This window comes from Trichosurus vulpecula, chromosome 2 (genome assembly GCF_011100635.1).
Source record: "Trichosurus vulpecula isolate mTriVul1 chromosome 2, mTriVul1.pri, whole genome shotgun sequence".
Taxonomy (NCBI): Eukaryota; Metazoa; Chordata; class Mammalia; order Diprotodontia; family Phalangeridae; genus Trichosurus; species Trichosurus vulpecula.
Window position 1 is genome coordinate 376,286,479 of NC_050574.1, and position 26,292 is coordinate 376,312,770.

At 37.6% G+C, this 26,292-nt stretch overlaps 1 protein-coding gene across 2 annotated transcripts in view; it reads right to left on the bottom strand.

The window, feature by feature from the left end:
• JAM2 (junctional adhesion molecule 2) overlaps positions 1–26,292 on the bottom strand; it is a 104,058-nt gene that overhangs the window by 71,369 nt on the left and 6,397 nt on the right. For both annotated transcript variants that reach the window (XM_036745403.1, XM_036745402.1), the window contains exon 2: positions 8,454–8,519. In XM_036745403.1, coding sequence (XP_036601298.1) covers positions 8,454–8,519 — 66 coding nt within the window. The remainder of the gene's footprint in view (positions 1–8,453; positions 8,520–26,292) is intronic.

Genomic DNA, 26,292 nt, shown 5'->3' on the forward strand with positions numbered 1-26,292 from the left:
ATACAGGAGGGCTGTTAGCACAAGTTCTTTGATCTGCTTTTCTAAAGAAAGCAACTTTAAGGAGTTTACAATCTCACTTTAATTAAACATATATATATCATTCACTTAGTTGAGGAGAAAAAGACAGCACCCTGAACTTCAGAGCAAACACAAACAGAAATTACAAGCAGAAATTATAAAAAGTGCAAAATAACAGAAATCAACAGACAGGCTTCTATCTGTCTGACCATAAAAATACATACACAGTTACCAGAAAGAAAAGCACCAACATCTGGGTTTTCAAAGCCGGGGGCTCCTTAATGGCTACCCAGAGTCTTCACACTAACACTCTTCCAATGAGTGTGCCCCAAACAAAATGCTAACCTCAGAGGGTATATACACTTCTACAGGGTGATAGTGCTTCACACCTCTCATGGGTTTCACACCTCTCATGACCTGACTAGCAAAAGGATGTGGACCTTCCTACAAATAAAGGCAAAACTCAATCAAAGTCACTTGATTGCCCCAGTGCTGAGAAGCACTGCAAAACAAAAGACAGCGAAAGTTCCCACTTTGCTTACCCTTTCAAGGACTGTATTCATTTCCAAGAAACATTATTCATTTGCATTCAGGAATGGTAACTCTTGCCTATGTCATTATGGAAAACTAGTAGCAGAATCCCAGAATTTTTGAGAAGAGAGTATAACAGCCACCTTGTCCAATCCACACCCAAAAATGAACTTCCAAGCAGAACAAGTCTAATCTTTCTTTCACATAACAGCCCTTCAAATATTTGAAGATACCTACCAGATCTCCCATGAGCCTTCTTTTTCCCAGGCTAAATCTCCTAAATTCCTTCAACTCCTCTTTATATTACATGGGTCCTTCATCATCCTGATTGTCCTCTCCTCTGAGCATTTAAACCAGCTTATCAATATCATTCTAAAACAGTGGCACCTAAAACTTAATACAATATTATAGTTGTGGATTGACAAGCACAGAATACAGAGGGACTATCACTTTCCTATTCCTGGTTTTCTATGCATCTCTTAATATAACCTAAGGTTAATACTATAAATCTAGGTTTACCGTTAATTCATAGCAAACTTACAGTCTACTAAAATCCAAAGAGTTTTTAAACAAACTTCTGTGTAATCATGCCTCTTCCATCCTGAAACTTTTTTTTAATCAACAAAAATCTACCTTCTCTCACTCCTATGCCCTTTTCTCCAACTGAGGAAGAAAGAAAAACAAAATGTTAGTTACAAGCATATATAGTCAAACAAATCCCATTTCCACATTGACCACATTAAAAAAAAGTCTCATTCTGCATTCCAAGTCCTTCACCTCTCTACCAGGAGCCGGGGAGTATATTCATCATTAGTCCTCTGGCATCATAGTTAGTCATTACACTCATCAAAGTTCCCAAGTCTTTCAAAGTTTTTCAACTTAACAATACAGTTGGCCTTGTGTACGTTGTTCTCCTGGTTCTGCTTACTTCACTCCACATCAGTTCAAATGAATTTTCCCAAGTTTCTCTGAATTCTTCCTTTTCATCACTTCTTACAGCACAATAATAATTCCATCACATTATCATAACTTTTTTAGCCATTCCCCAACTGACAGGCACCTCCTCAATTTCTAATGCTGTGGCTTAAAAACAGCTATAAATACTTTTGTACATCCTTAGTTAGAATTTATTTTGCTTAGGACCAATAATTCCCTTAACATATTCTTCTAATTCCTCTTTCTCCCTTCTCACTTGTCTCTCCTATTACTTTGTTGATGAAAATGTATTTTTGTATACAACTGTGATTGTAGATGTGTATTCTTTACTTCTCCTTTGTCCAGTTCAGATAAGAATGAGGTTCAAGTATCACCCAATCTCCCAATCCTTTCTCTCTTGTCTGTATAAACTTGAGCACCCTGATTATATGAGATAACCTAACCTTCCCTATTCTTCCATAACCATCCTCTCCCTTCCTCTCCTCCAACCGATGTATTCTTCCCTGCCTCCCCCCTTTCCATTCTTCTCTTAAGATCATCAAGATATAACAAGGCCTTCCCAGACCCAGTCTAATTAGACTCCCTCAATGATGCTTGATGATGATAGAGTTCAGAGGGGACACATGTATCATCTCTCTATATTAGAATGTAAGCAGTGTAACTCCTGTGTTTAAGCTTCAAAGTATCTTCAGCTCTGGTATTTTTTATTAGGAATGCTTAGAAGTTTTCTATTTCATTCATTATGGTCTTCCCTTCTCCCTTCTCTCAAATAACACTCTATTCAGTTTGATTGGGTAAATTATTCTTGGCTGCAAACCTATACATCTTGGTACTTGAATTCTTTCTTTCTGGCTGCCTGCAGTAATTTTTTTTTCTACCTGGAAGGTTTGGATTTGGTTATCTTACAGAAGTTTTCATTTTGGGGTTTCTTCCAGGAGGTGGATTCTTTCTATCTCTGCTTTGTAGTTCTAAGAGATCTTTGAAGTTTTCTTTTGAGAATTCTTGAAACATGATGTCTAAGCTTTTATTTTGGTCATAGCATTCAGATAGTCTAAAGATTCTTAAATTTTTTTTCTTGAGGAGAAATCTGTTTTTTAGGTCAGTTGTTTTTGATATCAGATACTTTACATTTTCTTCTATATTTTTAGTCTTTTAACTTTGTTGCAATATTTTTTGCTTTCTCATGGAATTATTGGCTTCTATTTGGTTTGTTCTAATTTTCAGGGAGTTTGTTTCTTGACAAAGTTTTGTACTTTTTGTGTCAAATTCTTAATTCTCTTTCCAATTCTTTCTTTCATACTTCACACTTCTTTTTCATTTTTTCCCTCAGACTCTCTTTTCATTTACAAAATGATTTTTAAAAATGCCTTCTTTGGAATTTGAATAGATCATTGCTGGACTTAGCCCTTAACAGCCAGCTGGAATGTTCTGCTAATTCAGAGTGACAGAACTGTAGGTTTCTCTTTGGTCTAGTATTCCTCAGCTGGTAATTTTTCTGCAGGCTTTAGATTAGTCTAGGTGCTGTAATTTATTTCCTGGGGTCAGAAACACACAGCTGTTGTTTGCTTCTGAACTTGGTCCTCCATCAGTATATCTAAGTACATAGGCTAATGCCTGCAACCACTCTTTACACTAGAACTTCACGTCAATCACCTTGGAATCATAAATGGTCATTCACAGTCCACTCTGGATCGGTAACCTGGGACTAGGTAATTGACTACAAAGTTACCTATCACCACATCTTGCAGGAAGTTGAAGTGCCTTGCTGTGGGTCTGGGACCGTGTCTGGTCTTGATGCGCAACTGCAATCCTCTTTTTGTCCCTGGGCATGGAAATGCTCTTTGGGGTGACCTGCAGGCCAGACCTCAGCCCTACTGACCACAAACATGTTGGTCTGTGTCCATATGCTAACCTAGGCTCGAAAAGTAACTCACTGTTACTTTTTCTTGGATTTACCTATCAGGATTCAGTGTAGCAGGTTTTCTAGATTTGTGAGAGGGAGTTTGCTGTATTCCTGCTATTCCACTGTCTTAAATCTATCTAAACCTATTTTGAACTTTTGATATGTTGAGCCCAGGTATAATACTTTACATTTATCCATGCTGGATTTCATCTTACTAGATTTTGCTCAGTGTCCTAACCTGTTAAGATCTTAATAATTCTTTGCTGATTACTTAATTGATTCGTTCTGTCATCCAGTGTTAGCTGGAAGCTTTGGGACATCTGTAAATATACTGTACATCATTAATGAAAATGTTAAAAAGCACAGGCCCAAGTCCTAGAGCCTCTAGTGGAGACCTCCTGGCAAGATGACATTAAATCATAATGTCCAGTCATTCAACAAGTCATAGACCCATATAACTGTATTATTTTCTAATATATATCTCTCTATCATCTCCATAAGAATAGTATGAGAGAATTAATCAAATGGCTTGCTAGAGTTTAAGTACACTATATGGAATATGATATTCTGGAAGGCAAAGGAGCTAGGATTGTAACCAAGAATCACCTACCCAACAAAACTGAATATAGTCCTTCAGGGGTAAAAATGGATATTTAGTGAAATCAAGGACTTTTAAGCTTTCTTGATGAAAAGACCAGAGCTGAATAGAAAATTTAACATTCAAACAGAAGACCCAAGAAAAGCATAAAAAGGTAAACTTGAAAGAGTAATCATAAGGGATTCATTGGAATTAAATTGTTTACATTCCCATATGGGAAGATGATAGATATAACTACTAAGAACTTTATCATTATTAGGGTAGCAAAAAAGACTTTACATAGACAGTGGATATGGGCATGAGTCAATTATGTTGGAATGATCTCCAAAATATATGAAGGGGGAGAAAGAGAGATGCACTGGGAGAAGAGGGAAGAGAGAGGTAGAATGGGGAAATTTTTTCTCACATAAAAGAAGTGCACAGGAAAGAGCTTCTACAATGAAGGGGTAAGTGGGGGGAGGGGAGGTGGCAGGCAATTCTTGAACTTCACTCTCACTGGAATTGGTTCAAAGAAGAAAAAAACATATACATATACACACATATATATATATACATACACATACATACATGCACACACACTAAGTTGTATATGGAAATATAAATTATCCAACAGGGAAGTAGGAGGTGAAAGGGATGGAGTAGGGGGGTGACATTGGGAAAGGAAGATTAAAGGAAGCAGTAGTTAGATTCTTGAGGAGGGACAAGAGAAAGAGGGAGAGAGAGAGAGAGAGAGAGAGAGAGAGAGAGAGAGAGGAAGAAACAGAAGATTATGGGATGGAAGGAAATACATAGTTAGTAATCATAACTGTGAATGGGAATGGGATGAGCTCACCCACAAAATGGAAGCAGATAGTAGAATGAATTAGAAACCAGAATCCAACAATGTGTTGTTTACAAGAGAGACACCTGAAACAGAAAGACACATACAGAATTAAAATAAAGGGCTAGAGCAGAATCTAATATGCTTCAGCTGAAGTAAAAAGGGCAAAGGTAGTGATCATGATGTCTGACAAAGCAAAAGCAAAAATGTCGTTCAATCATTTTTCGGTTGTGTCATGACCTGTTTTTTTTTTTTTTTTGGCAAAGATGCTGGAGTGGTTTACTATTTTCTTCTCTAGCTCATTTTGCAGATAAGGAACTGAGGCAAACAGGGTTAAGTGACTTGCCCAGAGTCACACAGCTAGTAAGTGTCCTAGGTCAGATTTGAACTCACGAAGATGAGTCTTCCTGACTCCAGGCCCAGCACTCTGTCCACTATGCCACCTTGCTGCTCCCAAAAGCAAAAACAGACCTAAATAAAAGAGAAAATCTGGGAAACTGCATTTTGCTAAAAGGTACTACAGAAAATGAAGTAACATCAAAAAATTTTACAGGTTTTTCTGATAAAGATATTCTCAAATATATACTGACTATAGAACTGAGTTAAATTTCTAGAAATAAGAGCCATTTTCCAATTGATAAATGATCAAGAACATTATTGGCAGTTTTCAGAAGAAGACATGAAAACTATTTATAGTCATATGAAAATATACTCTGAATCACTATTGATTAGAGAAATGCAAATTAAAACATCTCTGAGATGCCACCTCATACTTATCAGAAATGATAAATATTGGAGGGGATGAGGGAAGAATAGGTACATTAGTGAACTATTGGCAGAGTTGTGAACTGATCCAACCATTCTGGAGAACAAATAGGAAATACTCTCAAAGGGTTAGAAAACTGTGCGTACCCTCTGACCCAGAAATACCACTAGTAGGCCTGTACCCCAAAGAGATCAAAGAAAAATAAAAAGGAAGGGAAGCTAAGTGGCACAGTGGATAGAGCACCAGCCCTGGAGTCAGGAGGACCTGAGTTCAAATCTAGCCTCTGACACTTACTAGCCGTATGACCCTGGGCAAGCCACTTAACCCCTATTGCATCTCCTCCCCCCGAAAAGGACAAGGACCTCTATGTACAAAAATATTTGTGGTGGCAAAGAATTGGAAACTGAGAGGATGTCCAATAACAGGGGAACGACTGAACAAGTCGCGGTAAATGATTATGATGGAATACTATTGTGCTATATGAAACGACAAAAGTCTAGGAAGACTTCTAAAAGCTGATGTAAAGTTTAGTGAGCAGAACTAGGAGCCTTTTGTGCACAGTAACAGCAACGTTGTAATGATGATCAACTGTGAAAGACTTGGCTTCTCTGATCAATACAATAATCCAAGACAACTCCACAGGACTCTTAATGAAAAAATACTATCTGCCTCCAAAGAGAGAACTGATGAATCTTGAATACAAAATGAAGTATACTTTTCTTATTTTCTTTATTTTTCTTGCCTTTTTTTCAATTATGGCTAACATGGAAACATGTTTTACATGATCTCACATGTATAATTGATATATTGCTTGCCTGCTCAGTGGCTGGGGGTTAGGTTGGGAAGGAGGGAGAGAATTTGGGACTCAAAATTTTTTAAAAGAAAAGAATTTTTTAAATGCATAAATAATAATTAAATAAAATAAAAACCAAACAATATAATCTCATTCAGTAGCCAAATATATGGAATTATAAATATCCATTCTGTGGGGGCTTTCTGTTGCTTTGTAACCTTTTACTTTTATATTGCCAACTTAAATTGAATATATGCTCAAATTGAACATATTTATACTATGCTTGTGTAGTATAAAATGAGTTGCAGGCAAATTAATATGTTCAAAGTAATAAGTTCAGAAGACTCACCAGAACTAAAGCATATGTTCTCAATTAATAAAATGAATTATACCAAATTGAATGAGGCATTTAGATATATTCAGAAGCTAAACACTTTCTATATTGGCCCTTTCTGATGAAGTTTAAAAGGTTTGATGCAATTATCAGTTATTTGAATTTCATTCTGCTACTAGCACTGGTAAGGGAAGAGACATGAAATCAGAGCACTAAAAAAAAGACAACAATTAACCATTATTTGAACTCTGTGAGATAAAAGATAAACAAACGGTATGAAGGAGCAACAAAGAATGTGGCCAAAGGGAAAAAAAAGCTAGAAATTAAGAAGATGCTGTACAGTTTTACGAAACATCTTGTTTATTTGCACTGAGAAATGATTTGAAAAATAAAGTGGCTAAAACAGCAAAAAAAAAAAAAAACCCAATATGATTGAAGTCAGAAGTCCTGGTTATCCTTTACTTGTGGAATACAACATTTGTTTAATCCTATACACACACACACACACACACACACACACACACACACATAAATGTAATAATTTATTAAAAGAAGCTAAGATGAAAATAAAAATTTTACTAATTTTCAGCACAAATGAAAGAAATGGTCACTTAAAATTTAAACAGCCTTGAAAAAACTTTTAGATCAAAGATTCAATTCTTGGATCCAAAATATAACAACAGTACATGGAAGGAAAATTAGCTAATATAGCCTAAACCAAATCAGCAACCTATGAGAATGGAGAAACTATTTTCAGTGACACATGGATAGTCACACAAAATGTTGGCATCAAGCCCCTCAGCAAAATGACAAAGCAGGCAAATCCGTTCTTTGGTGCCTATGACCTCTCTCTTGGGTCCTTCTCCCATTAATACTCATCCTCTTTGAAAATTCCCAGTATTTTCATCACAATCTCTGTATTAAGTCTTCTATCTCTGGCACCTCACCTAGATTTGCCCTTCTTTTGAGATCCCCAAACCTCACAAATTTATCCATCGGCAATCAAAATCCACATTCTTTCAGTATGATTGAACTCATCTAAAGTTAGCTTCTCTAGGTCTTAGTTTCCTCATCTTTAAAAAGGAGTTCAACTAAATAATCCCTATAGTACTTCCCAGCTGCCAGATTTTATGACTTGAAGTCTCTCATGTCTACTGAGGTCACTTAGCCTCAAAAAATAGTTCAGTCAGGTATTATTCTTATTATCACAAAACCACACGACATTTTTTCCCTCTTATGATTCTTAACACTTATACAAAAGTTTGTTGAATTTACAGAATATACACTAAGTCATCAGACAGAAGGCATGGATAGATCAAAGGTTTCCCGTAGCACTGTGTGGCCACCTTTTTTGTCAGGTCTTTGCAATGGTTTAAGCAAGATATCCATTGCTAAAAATGTCAGTTGAGCAAAATTAGTTTATCAGTTTTGGAAAGGTGGAACTTTGCATCAAAGAGAACACTTTCCTGTCAATAAACTGTCAACTCACTAACAGCAGTTATCAATCATACACAAAATCAGGATTTTTAGGTCCTTTAACTTGAGTTGCAACTGAATCATAGGGAAAAAAACTCACAAGCTTCTGCATACTTCTTTGATGTCACCAACCGTTCAATCCTACATAGGTAGTAAAGAATTTTTAAAATCACCAAAACCTAGTTTAATTTAGGAAAAGAAAGAATGACAGTAGCATCATTCTCGCTTGATAATAAAAGATAATGATCATTATCAATGTTAATCAAAATATACTATACCTTGAAACTCTATTGCTGTAACAACTTGAGGGTTTCTTGGGGTAGAGAATCCATATGCATTATGATCTGAAAGGACAAACCAGATAGGATTCATTCAAATTACATAAAATTTCATTTCTTTCCCTGGAGTTGGGCTTCTTAGCCTAAGTGAGACCTTGCTATAACTAGCCTTCAAGACCAAATTCTTTCACTCTGGCCAATTTTCAACCTACTGTTGGTGCTACTGCATCTTCCCATAAGATTTCCAAAGATTAGGCCCCAGATGAGCTTAAAATTCCCAACCAGGGGCTGGGCTGTTTTGATTAGTAAGATTTCAATAAATCTAATAATATCTAGATTCATGCTTTTAACAATATTTTAAATAGAACTATATTAATATTGCTTTTACATCAGCTACATTTCCCTGTGAATCCCCTCTCCCAAAAAGGTATCCCTTTTATTGAAAGAAAAAAATGCAAAAAAAACCCCAGGCAACCAGTCCAATAAATCTAAGCAACATATTGATAAGTCCAATATTTGCAGTATCCCATGCCAATAATCTCTCCTACCCCTTTGCAAAGAACTGGAGTTGTGTATCTCTTCAGATCTCTTCTTTTGGGGCCAAGGCTGGTCACTTAAATTGCATAGTATTTAGTTTTAATTGTTCTGTCGTTATAGTTTTGTTAATTTTCACTGTTACAGTCAATAAATTCATTTCTTTCCTAGATCTGTTTACTTTGCGTGAGTTCATTTAAGTCATGCTTCTTTATATTCAACATTTTCATAATTTCATACAACATATTGATTTCATTACATTCATGTACCACAACTTGTTTAGCCATTCCCTAAATGATGTGTTTCTACTTTGTTTCTGGTTCTTTGGCAATATAAAAATAAATATTTTGTGTATGTGGGGTCTTTCTTTTGTTATTGACCTCCTTGGGGGCATATACCTAGCGGAGGAGTAGAGGAAGGGTATATGTTCTATTTGGCATAGTTCTAGAAATGCTGGCAATAGCAGTACAATAAGAGGAAAAAACTTGAGGCATGAGCAAAGAGCTGACAAAACTATCTCTATTTGCTGGTTCATGTGGAGGAGTTGACATAATCTTTGCTTCCCATTGCCACTTCTAGGCTCTCCTCCTAGAAGCATCTAGTGAATAGAGCACTGGTCCTAGTGTCAATACAACCTGAGTTCAAATCCAGCCTCAGAAATAACTAGCTGTGAGACACTGTGCAAGTCACTTACCCTATGTCCATTTTGGTTTCTGTAAAATTGAGATAATAGTACACATTTCAGAGCTGTTTTGAGGATGAAATGAGATAATAATTGTTAAGTGCTTATCACGTGCCTGGAACATAGTAGGTGCTTGATAAATCCTTCCCCTTCCCCCCTCCTTTGATCTCTATTTCTTAATTATTTAAATCCATATTTATTTCTAAATCAAGATTCTTGTCTCTGTTATCTACCAACCTCAAGGACACTCTCCTTTTTTCAATAACTTCAGTGCTTGGCTCAGTCTTTTTCTTCTCCTCACCCTCCTTGGACTCACACCAGGGGACTTCAATATAACTAATACTTCCTCCAACACCCTATACTCCCAGACTTTAATTTGTTCATTTCTACCCCTCCACCCCACCACACCTATACATGGAAAAATTCATACTCTTGGTCTTGCCATCACCAACAAATGTCTTACACCATGTTCGTGGACTCTAAAATTCCTTTATCTAATTTTTAAAAATGTTATTTCACCTCTCCCTTTGCCTAGTCTTTAACCTCAATGATTTGCAATCCCTTCCTAAAGTTTTTTCCCAAGTTGTCATACCTGCATAGGCAGGGATCTTTTCCCTTCTCCATCTTGACCCTTTGGGGACCATGTCAACTTTACACCATTTATCTCTCTCAAGTTTCTTGCGTCTTTATCCTATATCTGATCTTGCCTTGCAAAGCCTCAGCCTTGGACTATTCCCTCCACCTGCTGCCTTTATTCCTACTCATGTGTTGCTGAACAAGGGTAAAAAAATGATGAAAATATACAGGCTGGATCCTCTGCTAATTTTTATTACATAATTTCAACTACATGCTCACTGCATCAAGGTAACTCATTTAAACCTCACTCATCATAGGGGACTTGGCCTTTCCAAACCTTTTCATTCCTCTTCAAATCTTCCACGGCTCCTCATCTTCCTCCCTTTTCATTTGAGAACCTTGCCTCATATTTCACCAAAAAAACTGAGGCCATTCAACAAGAGCTCCATCTTCTCCCCTCCTCCTCATCTAGTATCACTCAAATGCCTTCCACTATCTCCTTCATCCTTCTCTTAAATGAAAAGCTGGCTCTTCTTCTCAAGATGAACTCCTATACATGCAAAAGTGATTCCACTCCATTCCACTCTCTGACTAATCTTCAATTTCTCCCTGCCTATTGATGGCTTCCCTACAAACATATCCCTCTTCTACCTCCTCTTCCTAAAAAAACCCTTAACTGATCCATCCATCCTTGATCTCATATTTCTCCTCCCTTTTGTGGCTAGATTCTTTGAGGAAGCTATCTGCAATGAAGAATACTTCTACTTCCTTTCTACTTTCTTCTCATACTCAGCTTCTTTTTTTATTTTTTAATTTTTTTAACTTTTTTTTTTTTGGAGGTGGGGAGGCAGGGCAAAAGTCACACAGCTCGTAAGTATGTCAAGTGTCTGAGGCTGGATTTGAACTCAGGTCCTACCTGACTCCAGGACCAGTGCTCTATTCACTGCACCACGTAGCTACCCCAATACACTCAGCTTAATTCTCCATAGTGCAACTTCCAACTTTACCATTCAACTGCAACTATTCTCTCTAAAGTTAGCAATAATCTTTTAAAAATATTTTATTTTTCCAATCAGCAAAAATTCACCTTCTCACCCTCCCACTCTAACTCTCCTTCCTCTCCCTTACCACTGAGAACAAAAGGAAAACAAAACTCCATTACAAACTTGTATAGCGAAGCAAAGTAAATTTCTGCATTAATCATCTCTACCTCCCCACCCCCCCCACCAAAAAAAGATATGTTTTATTCTTCAATATGGGCCCTTTGTCTATATCTTTCATCATAAGTCTTCTGGAATCATGATTGGCTGATTATACTGGTAAGAATTCCTAAATCTTTCAAAGTTGTTTGACTTTATAATATTGTTGTCATCATGTAAATAGTTCTCCTAGCTCTGTTCACTTCAGCAAGCATCATATTATTAAGCCTTCTCAGGTTTCTCTGAAACCATTCCCTTTATCATTTCTTATAGCACAATAATATTCTATCATGCTTATGTATCATAACTTGTTTAGTCATTCTCCAATTTATGGGCATCCCCTCAGATTCCCATTCTCTGCCTCCTTAAAAAGAGATATAAATATTTTTGTACTTCCTTCGTTAGTGTTTGTTTTCTTAGAACCAACTCCTCCCTTAATATGTATTTTCTCTAATTCCCCCCTGTCTTTTCCCCTTCTCTTCTATTTCACTGTAGAGGAAATTTATTCCTGTACCCAATTCTCTCTCTCTCTCTCTCTCTCTCTCTCTCTCTCTCTCTCTCTCTCTCTCTCTCTCTCTCCCATCTGTTCTTCCTTTATTCAATTCATTCAAATCCAATTGAAGGGAGGTTCAAAAGTCAGCTGCTACCCTGATCCTAGATGAAATAATTTCCCCTATCCTTCTTATCCTTTTCCTCCTCTAGTATAATCCTCTTTTCCCTCTTTCTATTCTCTTAAGATTATCAATACTTAGCAAAGCCACTTCCAGGACTTCTGTCTAATTAGACTCCTTCTAGGACCCCTCATAATGCTAGGGTTCCTAGGGGACAGATATATAATTTCCCCATATTAGAATATAAGCAGTTCGTCCTTATTTAGTCATTTATCATTGTTCATTCCTGTTTACTTTTTTCTGTTTGTCTTAATTCTTCTGTTTGACCCTCAAAATTTCTGCACAACTCTTGTCTTTTCATCAGGAATGTGTAAAGGTCCTTTATTTTAATCAATCAATCAACAAACATGCCACAGGTAATAGCAGGGAATAGAGCAGAGAGAATCAGCAGCCACCCTCAGCAAGGAGCCCCTGAAACATTTCCAGAGACCCTTGAACTTTGACTTTCACCATCACTCTGCTGCTGTCATCAAGTCATTAATTCTCTTGCTCCCCTGTATGAAGCAAAAGTTGAGGGTGGTGGTGGTAGGAGCTAAAGAGTTTGGAATGTTACATGGGGGTGGGGGAGTCAGCATTGGCAGGGTGGAAAATGTCTGCAAAAGACTCAAAGGCACAACACCCTTATCCAGAGGGTAACAGCACAACCCTGATGAGCCTGTTCCCTCCCCACATCCCCATTCCAGGTCCTGGACCACAGGCTCCATAGAAAAAAAAAGACCTCTATTAGGTCTTGACTTGAAAAGTTTGGCACCAACTTTAGGGGTGTGGGTGCGTGTGTGGGCAATCATTGCATCCCTTTCCCAAACACCCTCCCCTCAATAGCAACCTCCTCCTCAACAGAGGGCATCTCAGGCCTTATGTCTCTATGGGAGTGGGGGCTGGAAGAAGACAAGATGAAGGAAATGAAAAGGCAAAGGAAAATTTGATTTGTCCATCCCCTCTAGTTTTATTCCACAACTATCCTCCCTTTTGTGACTAAACTAGAGGAGGCCATCTACAATCATTGCCTCTACTTTCCCCTTACTCTCTTCTGAACTCTCTGCACTCTCTGAACTCTGACTGCTAACCTCACCACTCAACTCCCTTTGAAGCTGCATGAGCACACATGGAATAAAAAGAAAAGTAAAAGATAGTACTTGTCTTCAGGTCTTGAGCTCATAGTTTAATGAGGAAAAAGTAAACTAGAGATCCTAATGTAGGATAAAAAAATTGACCTTTTGAGACTTGATGGAATGAGATTCAGGACTTGAATATGGCTTTGGTAGGACAGAACAACAACAACGAAGGACACATCTTATTCCCAATAAATAGATGGTGTGACAGAGTAGCACTAAAAATTGTAGAGTCCACAGTGCTAGATTTGATATCAGGAAGACCTGAGTTAGAATTTTGCTTTCAGACTGGCTATGACACAGAACAAGTTAGCTTCTCTCAGCCTCAGTTTCTTAACATATAAAATAGGAATAATGAAAGCACCTACCTCACAGGATTGTTGAGATAATATATATAAAGTGCCTTGCAAAACATTAAAGCAGCACGCTTAACTGCTGTACTATGTACACGGACTTGCCCAGGATCACACAGCTAGTAAGTTTCTGAGGCAGAATTTGAACTCAGGTCCAAGTGGACTATGTCATCTAACTGCCTGACTTGCCTTAGTGATGTTTTCATCCTTCAAAAGGTAGAGGAAACATTATAAGATTCAGGCTGGTGGAAGAAGTTCCCAGAGCTTGAAAAATTGTGAAGGGTAACTAGGGAAACAAGAGCAGAGACTTAGTCACAGAAGCAAGGGAGCCAGAGAAGCAAATGGAGGATACTATATCTGGGAACGGACCATAAGCTTGCACAGGTTATGTACAGCCTTTCCTTGCTTGATTTGCTTTTGGAAGAATCTACTTGGAAAAAAAAAAAAGAATCTACTTGGTAAAAACCCTGAGAGACCCCCAAGAAGCTTCTGAGACCTGGTGGATTTTTTCATTCTCTTTTCCTCTCTATTTCATCACTGCCTGGTAAACAACTATTGTTTATTCTTAAGTGTTTTTCTGTTCTTTTAAATTTACTAGCCAAAATTTTACTTTAGTGATGTTTTTTTTCATTTACAGCTTATGCTCTGAGTGTCTTGTCTATTGAGGCAGTGAAGAGAAGAGCAGGTAGATAGAAGTCTTCAGACGTATAATATGTGCCAAATTTTTGCAACCCTTCTTTATTTCTGGCAAAAAGTTGTTAGAGAATCCCCTCTCTAACTGGGAGATCCAGCTAGTCTAATTTTTTTAAATTAATAAATTTTTTAATTTTTAAAATTAAAATTTAATTTTAAATTTTTAAAAAATTAAAAATTTAAATTAATAAAATTAATTAATTATTAATAATATGTATTTTTTAAGCTCTCTAAACTAACAGGAAAGAATAAAGGTTGATCCTGGGAATTAGCTTAGGGTGAAAAGTGAGAGCTTGTCTGATATCCCTAGAAGTTTTGAACAAAGGGCTTGAATCATGCCCCCCCCTCCCAGTCAGCAGGGACAGGGAGGAGAAGAGAAGGGTATAACCAGAAGGAAAGGAAGACCCAAAGTTTAACTCTGAACGTGGAAACAGACTTGGAGATTTTCTTCTTGCCCCTTTCCAAAGGGTGCTGGACATTCTTATTGTGCAAAATTTCCCCTTCCCAGCACCATCTGCTGGTTAAAAATAGGAACCTCATCCTGGCACCATTTTTTCTTCTTTGCTTGGGAGTTTTACATACCATTTCTAATTTTTATTCTTGTTTTGTTTGAAATATTCACTCTCTGCATAATTGTAATTTTGATTTTTTTCTGAATTTTCTTTCTTTTTCATAAGTAATTAACTTCTTTTTAGTTTTTAACATTTACTTCCATAAGATTGAGTTTTGAATTTTCTCCCTTACCCTCTCCTTCCCCCTCCCCAAGACAGCATGCAATCTGATATAGGCTTTACTTATACATTCATATTAAACATATTTTCACGTTAGTCATGCTGTAAAGAAGAGTGAGAACCACGAGAAAGAAGAAACAAAAGAAAACAAAAAAAGAAAAGGAGAGCAAATAGTATGCTTCCATCTGCATTCAGATTCCAAAGTTCTTTCTCTGAATGTAAATAGCATTTTCCATTGTGAGTCTTTTGGAGTTGTCTTAGATCCTTACATTGCTGAGAAGAGCTAAGTCTATCAAGGTCAGTCATTGCACAATGTGGCTGTTACTATGTACAATGTTCTCCTTGTTCTGCCCCTTTCACTCTGCATCAGTTCATACAAGTCTTTCTAGGCTTCTTTGAAGTCTCCTGCTCATCATTTCTTATAGCCCTGAACTTTCTTTTTTCTATTTTATAATAATTACTTCTTTTACAATTTGGGTTTAAAATTGAATTTAGACCAGCATTGGCTACTTTTAGAGAAGATTACTGGATTTCCTTTTAATGTTAATTTTGTATATTATTTGAATTAGCACTATTTAAAGTTGTAGTTACATGTAAAATATGGTAATTGGTTACAACTTACTGAAAAAAATTTAAATGAGGGTTTTAAAATCTGTTATTTAATGTAATATAACCACAAATGATAAGAAAAAAATATTTTTGGATTCAAGTTAGTAATAAAGTAGTTATAGCACAATTTTTAAAATTACTGAATACTGTACTTAAAGACAGACCTATACTGATGATATCATGAAAACAGCATTATTGTTGTTCAAAATATTTTAGCATCACAGACTGAACTGTCTTCTCTTTCTTTAAATCTCAATACATAAGCTGGTAAGTGCAAATAGTTTTATCCCCATCTTGGCAAATTCACATGATCACATTCTTAAACAATGAACCAAATATAGTTGCATGATCTGAGGTATTATTTAAAATCAGTCAATACTGTTGCCCTTGAAATATTTTTCAACAGCTGAACTAAAATAACTTGAAAATAAGTTTTCAAAAGTAGCATTAATCACCTATGTATTCTTAATTGACTGCCAAGGAACTGGAAGCAATAGATGGTTGTAGTCTGTCAGAGCTCAAGGAGTTTGAGACTGATAAATAAGCATTGGTTTTAATTTAGAGTCCCCTTCTTCATTAACTACCTTCCAAAGACTAATGGAGAAAGTAGCCGGTGACATGAACTACCTGGAAGTTTTGGTGTACACTGATAACATTGTCATCTTTGAGAAGAACGTGGAAGAACATGAGGAAAGGTTGATTGGTGAAAGAGTTGGATAAACTGGAAGAAAATAGTTTAAAACCTTCAATTCACAAGTGCCAGGTCTGTAGAGTCTCTGTCAAGTATATGGTTCATGTTTATCACAACAATTTGTGTACATTGACCCAGATAATCCTAGTTTGGCTGCATCCAAAGAACTTTCGAGATCCAAACACCTTTCTGGGTTTTGGCAGTTATTGCAAACAATGCTGTTATTGCCAAGTCACTGAATGACTTTATGTGAACAAAAATGATTGAATAAGCACAAAAACAGAAGGACAAGAAATATGGCTGCCTTAAAGCCAACAAAGACTTCTAGAGACCAAAATTGATAGACAGCTATGAACAGTCTTTCATAGACTTGGTCAACTGCCTCACATGTGCTCCAGTTGGCCTATGCTGACCCAACCAAACCTTTTATCCTGCATACAGTGACCAATTTGATGACTTTAAGAGCAGTTGTCTACCAAGACAGTAATGGTCACATGAAACCAGCTGTATTTGCAAATGGGTGCTTAAGCAACAGTCAGACTTGTTAGCTCTTTTCTTTGCTGGAGTTCTTGGCTTTTAATTGGCCTGAAACTGAGAAATCCTGAGATTAGGTCCATGGAACAAAGTTTTAAGTGTGGATTAACAATAATTCACTGAGAAATCTGTGTTCATAGAATGCACAAGTTAACAAACTAATGGAAAGCTACCGTATATTAGTTGTAGAAGTAGTGAACAACTTGCCTGGTAACAAAACAGCCCCAGAGATTGGGGGGAGCCCCATAAAAACAATTTATTACAATCACTTATTGCAAATTAGTGAGTTAGTTGGACTTCCTGTTGGGCAGATTGAGATGATGGACACATCTCAGTGGTTTGTGAGCCAAAGAGATATCCTGCCATACATTTAAAGCCTGCTTATCCCAGACAAGGGCTCAGAAACAGGTATTTCAAGAGGAAAAGTCTGAAAATTGTACTTAGTGAAGTATAATGGAAGTTCAAATAATGGCAGGGGGTTGAACTCAAAAGCAACACCTACTCCGCCTAATATTTCAGCCACAGTGATTTCTAATCATCCTAGAAAGCATAACACTACTAGCCAGCTGATAAGAGAAAGATGGCCCCAGGCTTCCGTGAGACAGCTTCTTGGTCATGTAGGAATGTAAAAAGTCCCAGCCATATGGACTCTGTGCTTCTTGCATTTGATGGTTGTCTAAGACCACTGGAGTCACCATACTTTAATAACCTATTGACCAGATGTGTTTCTAGATGGAAATGAAGGGAGGCCATGTCCACAGAAACTACATGCCAACATCGTATCCTTGTTGCATATTTTTGTTGTTAGGGCAAAGTAAAACTCTTTTGTTAAATTTTCAATGATTTGCAAGTGCCTCATTTTATTCCAACAGTGAAACTGAACTAATGGCACTGGCATTAAAGCTGAGCCTAGTCTCTCAACTAGTTCAGATTTAGATATGAAGGAACTACTGAAAAGGTACTTATTATGCACTTGTTGCATATAAGGAACTATATGAAGCACTGGGGATACAAATACAGGCAAGCCAGTCTCTGTCCTCAGGTGACAACCCCTCCCAGCCATCCATGCCTTTCCACCTTCAGCTCCAGCCTCATCCTCTAGATCTTGAGAAAACATATTTTGGAGTTCAGAGGAAAGATATTCCCACAGAGTAAAATGCTGCAGGAAAAATAATCCTAAGAGTGATATGAGAAGCTCAAGAATGAAATTTTAAAGACACAAGTGAAAGAATTCCTGAAAGAAAAACATGGTTGTTCTGAAGAGACCAATAAAGGAAACTTATTGACCAGCTTAGAATTTTTGAAAATATGTACAGAAGATGAAAGCAAAGCAGGTAAGAGAAAAGAAATATAAAAGCATGGTACAGTCCCTGTCGAAAATAGTGTCAGGAATGCTAAAGCTCAGAAAGCATTCAGGCTGGTTAGAGAAGCTAAGAACAACAAAAGGATTTTTAGCCATTTCAAAGGAAGCATAGGAAATTTGCCTGCCAAGTATGAGACAATGACAACTACCAACAGAGAAAAAAACATCGCTATACTGACTTCTTGTTTCGTTTCTGCCCAGATTTAAAAAGAATGAAAGACAGAAGGGTCTGCAGACTATAGGCTACCAAGCTTCACCTTGATTCTTGGGAAAATTCTAAAACAGATCATTTAAAAAAATGCTTGACAAATATCTAAAAAAGGAAAGGGTGATTACAAAGATCCAGAATGACTTCATCAAGAATGGGTCATGCAAGACTAACCTTGTCTTCTTTTTAGGGGAGGATTACTAAGCTAGTAGAGGAAGAGAATGCCAAGAATACAGTTTACCCAGATTTTTAGCAAAGGTTTTAATAAAGTATCACATACTATTCTTGTGGAGAAGATGGAGAAATATGGATCAGACAATGATGCAATTAGGAGCGGATGCCTGGACTCCAGTTGTTGTAAATGGTTCATTCTCAATATGTCATTAGGTCAGTTAGATGGCTCTGTGGATAGAATGCCAGGCCTGGAGTCAGGAAGACTCATCCCCCTGCTGAGAGAAACGATCACTTCTCTCTCATATTAATAGCCATTTATTAAGGCTGTGGAGACCCAAGCTTTTTTCCCCCCTGTCCTATTTTCTTGTTCAGTCTCTCAAGCACAGGGCTGATGGAAGATAGGATTAACATTCTCCTCATTCCAAATATTGCTATTCCACCCAACTAGCTCAGGCTTAGGTGGGGGATATAGATTCTTTGTCTAGATTGCTCAAAGCTGGGGGTGGTCTCTGTCTAAGAGTAATATGATGTCCCTCACAGCCCCTCATTGGAGTTAGCTCACTTCTCTTTGTAAAGTCCACCTCTTATTGTTAACCAATCAGTGTTGATTGCCATCCTCAGGAACACTCTTCTTCCAAAAGAGCAGATAAGCTGTGAGCCTGCCACCGTGATTGTCTTTGGTCTAAAAGAGAGCCAGCCAAATGACCATATTTTTATTAACACATATGCTGGTATTATCAATAAAATGATTAAATTACCCAGAAGTTATGTCTGTAGAACCTTTTTAAATGGCACACTAAGTTCAAATATGGCCTTGGGCACTTACTAGCTGGGGGATCCTAGGCAAGTCAAATAACCCTGTTTACCTCAGTTTTTTCATCTGTAAAATAAGCTGGAGAAGGAAATGGCAAACCACTCCAGTATCTCTGCCAAGTAAAACACAAAAAAGGATCATTAAGAGTCAGACACAACTGAAACACGCAGGAGTATCCCAAAGATTTGTGCTTGGCCTTGTGCTGTGTAACATTTTTATCAGCACCATGGATTGACACAAAGATGGTATGCTTATTTGTGAGTTTGCAGATGACACCAGTCCTAACCTCTGTCCTGACCTCCATCCAGTCTGCTACTGCCTACTGGACATCTCACACTGGATGACCTGTATATAACTCAAAATGAACATGTCCAAAGCTGAACTCATTATCTTTCTCCCCAAACCCTTCCTTCTTTCAAACTTTCCTATTAGTGCCAGATAACCATCATCTTCCCAGTTCCCTAGGTTTGCAGCCTAGGCATCATCCCAACTTCTCACTCTCTCTTACCCCTCTTATCTAATCTGGTGTCATGTTTTGTGGATTCTCTTGTAAATGGCTACTGCTGTTCTTTGACACTGCCATCACCCTGGTGCAGGCCCTCATTACTTTACAGCTGAATTGTTGCAATAGCCTTCTGGTTGGTCTCTCTGCCTCAAGTCTCTTCCCATTCCAGTCCATTCTCCATTCAGCTATCAAATTGATCTTTGTGAAGCACAGGACTGACCGTGCCACTTCCCTATTCAACAAATTCCAGCAGCTCCCTATTGCCTTCAGGATCAAATATCAAATTCTGTTTAGCTTTTAAAGCCAAGTAGCCTGGCCTCTTCCTACCTTTTTAGTCTTCTCATACCTCACACCCTTCCATATACTCTGCAGCCTGGTGATAGCCTCCTTGCTGTTCCTTGAACAGGACACTATCTCCTGACTCCACACACTTTCACTGCCCTCCATGACTAGAATTCTTTCCCTCCTGATCTTTGTCTTCAGGCTTCCCTGGCTTCCTTCAAGTTTCAGCCAAAATTCCACCTTCTACAGGAAACCTTTCCTTATCTCCCTTATGGCTAGTGCCTCCCCCGATATTATCTCCAATTTATCCTAATATCTTGTTTGTACATAGTTGTCTGCATGTTGTCTCTCCCTTTAGACTGTGAGTGCCTTGAGAGCAGGCATGGACTTGTTTCTATTTTTGTTTTTCTTTGTATTCCACAATGTTTTCCACAGTGCCTGATAAATAGTAAGTACTTAATTAATGCTTGTTGACTTAACTTGACATGACAACAAATTGGGAGGCATATCTAACAGAGTGGATGATAGTCTGGATCCAAAAGGATCTTGACAGGTTAAACTATTGAGCTGAATATAACAAGATGAAATTTGATTGGGATATAAATGTAAAGGCTTATACGTAGGGACAAAAAATTAAAGGTGTTGGTTCTTCTTATATTTCAAAAGTCTAAGATGAGCGAGGCATGGACAAATAACAGTTGCTGTTAATATACATATATATATACACACATATACATATATACATACATATACATATATATAATATATACATACATATATAATATACATACATACATATACATATATACATACATATATATAATATATATATACATACATACATATATATATATATAATTTTACTGGACTGCAAGTTTAACATAAGCCAATAATATGATGTGGCAGTCAAAAAAGCTAATACATTCTTGGACTGCATTAAGAAGAATACAGTTTCCAGGAATAGGGGAGTGATAATTCCGTTGTAGTCTGTCTTTACTAGATTTCATCTGGACTACTTTGTTCAGTTCTGGGCACCACAGTTTAAGAAGGACATTGATAAGCTGGAGAGAGTCCAGAGGAAAGCACCCAGGATCGTAAATGGCCTGAATCCATATCATATGAAGCTAAAGGAACTAGAAATGGTTAGCCTGGAGAATAGAAGATTTCATGGTTTACATGAAAGATGCCTTCAGTTATTTGAAGGGCTTCTGTGTGGAGAAGGGCCTATACTTATTCTACTTGGCTCCACAGGGAGAACCAAGAGCAATGGTTGGAAGTTACAAAGAAGCCAATTTAGGTAAATCTTCCTAATGGTTAGAGCTATCACAAAGTGGAACTGGCTTCTTCGAGAAGTGGTAGGCTCCCCTTCTTGGAGGTCTTCCAGCAGAGGCTGGATGACTCCTTGTCAGATATGGTACATGAGGGACTCCTTTTATTTAACTGTTGGATTAGATAAACACTGAGATCCTTTTCAGCTCTCTAACTCTAAGATTCTGTGATTCCTACTAGAGCTCAAGCTCTCACACCTGTGACCCTAGGCTCTGATTGGTATTTACATAATCTCATCCTGGTCTCAGGCCCACTCCTCTACATACTTCTTATCATCTTCATGCCATGCCTATAAGTGTGTACCATGCCCTTCTTCCAACTCCAGTTCTGAGAACAGTAATCAAATCCACACTATTTTCCCCACGAAGGACATCAGTCATTTTCTCTGTGATTCCAATCACCATTCCCTTTGACTTGTGTATCTGAAACACTTTTCCTTATCTCCCATTACTCTATATGTGTTGTTATTCCTATTTCTTGCTTACTTGTATTTGTATCCCAAGTAGTAGGTGCCTAAATGCTTTTCATTTATTCACCTATCCATCTTTTCATGTAAGGATCTTATAATCTAATAAAGGTAGATAAAACATATATGGAAGTGGTGGTCATAGAGGAATGTTTTTGACAGGGAAGTCAAAGGTAATAGTGATTGGAGATAAAGGGCAAATTATTGGTATGGATTTTCCAGGAATGGTAGTATTGATTTGATTGCAGTTTGAAAAAACAAAATTGGAAAGGGGATGTGGTGGGCGGTGGGTAATGCAGTAATGAATACATATAGCAACCTGGCATAGAGATGGCCAAGAAGTAGTGAGTGTTGTGTAGGTCTGGGGTGGGGACAAGACAAGGTCATTTATCTTTTTTTTTTTTTGCAGGGGAGAAGGCAGGGCAATTGGGGTTAAGTGACTTTGCCCAAGGTCACACAGTTAATAAGTGTGTCAAGTGTCTGAAAGGTCATCTATCTTAACCAAGGGTCATAGGCATGGGACCCTGAGGTGGAGACTGGAGAATAGTTGGCATGACATAGAGATGACCAGGAAGTAGCATATGACCAGGCAGAGTAAATTGAATGCTCATCAATCAGAATCCAGGATTATAGGGGTAGAAGCCCTAGTTCCTGTCCAAGACAGAAGCCTGGAATGCAGGTGGCATGGAATGCAGATGATCAGGAAAGAAGGCAGGGCTACACTCCTGCTGGGGATTTTAATAAAAGCTCATCCATCAAGTAGAACAGGTACAGTGACAGTTATATAGGTCTCAAGAGAGCAAAGACTATAGTGACCAGACCAATTTAACAATGTCCCAAATGAAACCGGTAAAATGGTTACATGTGTAGCCAGATGATAATGCTAATATTTTCTCATGAAATCTGTGCCTTTTGTGCAATTAAATATGTTTATTGATGTGTGGGTTGATTATTACATGTTAAGTATATTTAATTTTATTATTTTTTCTTATTTATGTTTATTTGCTTTGTATTTGAAACATCTATGTAATGTAAGTACATTAATCTAGTAACTATGCTTAGTTTTGTTATTGGTTATAGACACATAATTTTGCTATTCTATTTTATTTTGTAGACTGTTACTGTCACTTTAGTTTTGCTTGCTTGTATGCATATTTATTTGTGTTATTTGGCTGTGCATGTATTTCTCTGCCATATGCACGTATAAAAATCCTGCAATGTAATTTAGACCCGTAGGCAATAAAACAACCTGCTAAATAATGTTTTGAATTGTGTTGTCTATTGCTTTAAACTGTGGATACACACATACACACACATATATGTATACATACATACATAAATCTATGTATATATGTGCATGTATATGTATACTTGCTGTGGATGGCACCCCCAAGGCAATTACTAGTAACACTAGGTTGATCATTTTTGCCCTGCTAAGTGCTGGTGCGCATTTTGATGCTCCTCTGTATAATTCCATATGCTGCAACAGATTTTTCAAGAGACTGAACAATTCTGAACCTCAATAAGGACTGTAGCTTTGTGTTGGATCAACAGTGGCATGGGCTTCTGGTAGTTACTATTTTTTCCCAGAATGAAAAGAGATTGATCCATGATAAGACCTATTCTAGAAGTAGAAGTTCCTAAAGCTGAGAAAGTTTTGAAGGGGTCTATCTAGGATTCCAGGAGACTCCAGGAACAGGGAAGCTAGAATATTATTTTGGGGAACTGACTGTAAGTGTGAACTTCTTTGGCCTTTCTTCTTGTTCACTAATCTACTTACAGAAGAACTTTCTTGGGAAAAATCTCTGACGACGCCTTACCCAAGATGCTGCTGAGACCTGATGAATTTCTTCATTCTGTTTTCCTTTCTGTTTTACTTCTGCTTAACAAATAGATTAGCTACTCTTTCTTCTTAACTTAAATTTTCAAACTTTATTTTTATTTTATTGCTAGCAAACTGATTTATTTAGAACTTTTTTCATTCTATTGCTTCAGGAGGATTAACATTGACTTTCCTTTCACCTACATCAGACCAGTTGGTACCCAGAGCTGTGTATCCAGACATCATGAATTACTTACTTACGGCATGTCTCACATCAGAGCTATCTATCTGAATAGATCTGCTGGAATAATTTGCTTTAAGCTCTAACTACTGAGGTATTATAGGATGAAGAAGTGCAAACTTTAAACTGCAATCCTTTCCAAATAGAAATTTCACCACTGAAGACAACTCTTTATCTGAAAATTCTACATTTATGCTATTCTTGTGAAGATTCTGGATCATAGGTATAAGGATTACTTGATTGGTACCAGTCATACTTGACCTCTGATTGCAGAGTTTGTGGTTTTTCAGTCATTCCCGGTCCTGAGGGTACTTTATTGTTAGTTACTTGACACTTTAAAATCCAGGTACTGAAAGTAATAGCTCTATCATTTTATTTCTGTCCTTCAGTGAAAGTATCTAGAGGAGCAGCATAGTGTTTTTTTCATGGTATTCACCTATCCCTTTCCTTAGCAGGGCTGTTAAATTGCTTGAGTTGAGGGCTTCTTTCCTCTACAATGGCGTTATAGTAATTCTGCAGAACAATGAAAGCTTAAGTTCTTTGGCAGTAACATTGTACACCATCTAGTTTTTCTTTCACTGCTTTTATCAGTCAGCATTTCTGGGGCCATTAGAAGGTCCTCATCAGTCTGATACTTTGCCAACAGGGGTCAGAAGAATCTGCTCCTGCTGCGGCTGACAAATTTCTGGAAGGTGCTGCCTAGAGGGCATTTTTAAATATCTTTCTGTTCTTTCAAATTTTGAGTAATTGCTTTTTGCACTTTAACGATTTTTGTCTCCAGATAAACAAGATTCAATATTAATTGAAGCCTGAGTGAATGTCTTAGGGACAGAGGGAGTGCAGAATGGGGAGAGGGGACTTTAGCTGTTTGAATACCTAATGGAATTTTAACAAATCTGAGATTCTTATCCCTGGCCCTAAATTGTTAGGGAATATACTGTATTATCTCACTGGGAGCATGAACTATAATAATTTTGTTAATAATTTTAATAGTTTGTCTGATGCTTTCAAATCTCCAAAAGCTTTGAAAAAATTAGGGTGCATGGGAAATTACCACCCTTCCTTCCTGGTCTCCAGAGAGAGAGTAAGGGAAAGTAAAGGGTATAGCTAGAGGGAAAGGAAGGCCTAAAGTTAAGCCTGAAAGGTTTTTAGAAGTAGGTGAAGTCCGAGAAGTTCTTCCCTCCTCTTTTAGAAGGGAAATCAAAGTGATTTCCTGATCAAACTGCAATCCCCAGGGCCATCTGCTGGTTACACATATAAACACTAGACTGGATGGTTCCTCCCAGCTCTCAAATTCTGTGCTTCTAATAGGAAATGGAAGCAACAAGCGGAGATAACTTTTTAAAGGGCTTTGGCTGATAAAGGGATAGGAGAAGGACAATGATAGTTAGCAAAGATGGTGGCCTGGTGAGAGTTTTTTAAAGATAGGGGAGGCTTGTGTGTGTTGGTAAGCAGAAGCAAGGAACCAGTTGATAAGGAAAGACTGAAGACTAGAAAGAAAAGGATGATGATAGTTGGGGCAATCTGCTGGAGAAGATGGGAGGTTGGAAGAGCAAGGACATGTGTAGGGGAATTGGCCTATGTGAAGTAGCCTGTCTTTGGGACAATGAGGTTTGTGGGAGGGGACTCCAAAGTTTGTCCCACTCTTCTTTTTGAAAAGAAGTACTAGAGACAGAAAGAGCAGGAAGCGAAGACTAGAGACCAGAGCTTGAAAGAAAAGGCTGTAGGCTGAAATATGTCCCCATAGGTGGGGGAACCCAAACCCAAGATTTACAACTTAGGAAAGTGAGAACTGGCCCAAGGAACAGACGAAGGAGACCTTCAAACTCTGTAGCAAAGCTCTATTACCCCTTTTCAGTAGTCAGGTGGTAAGCTTGTCAGTTCTTTATCTGTTGATTTCAATTCAGATTTCATTTTCTTATTGTAAATCTCACTTGGCCCAAGAAATGCTTAGCCGTTTATGCTATTTATAATTTATAAAATTTATGTTATTTGCAGCTTATAAACAGAGAAAATAAGGGAGAAAGCATTTCTTCTTATAGAAGAATGAAAGGATTGGTCATCAGAAGCTTAATTGGGGGCTAGAAATTTAGGGCAAAGTAGGGAGAATGTTAGAAACCAAGCATCTGAATTTGGAGTTCAGGTTCTCCTAGAAGTAAATCGGAGGCTGGTGAGGCTGTTAGGCTTAAAGGAACATGGTTAAGTATACTTAATATTTTCTTACTACCATGAAGCATTCTTGGTGGGCTG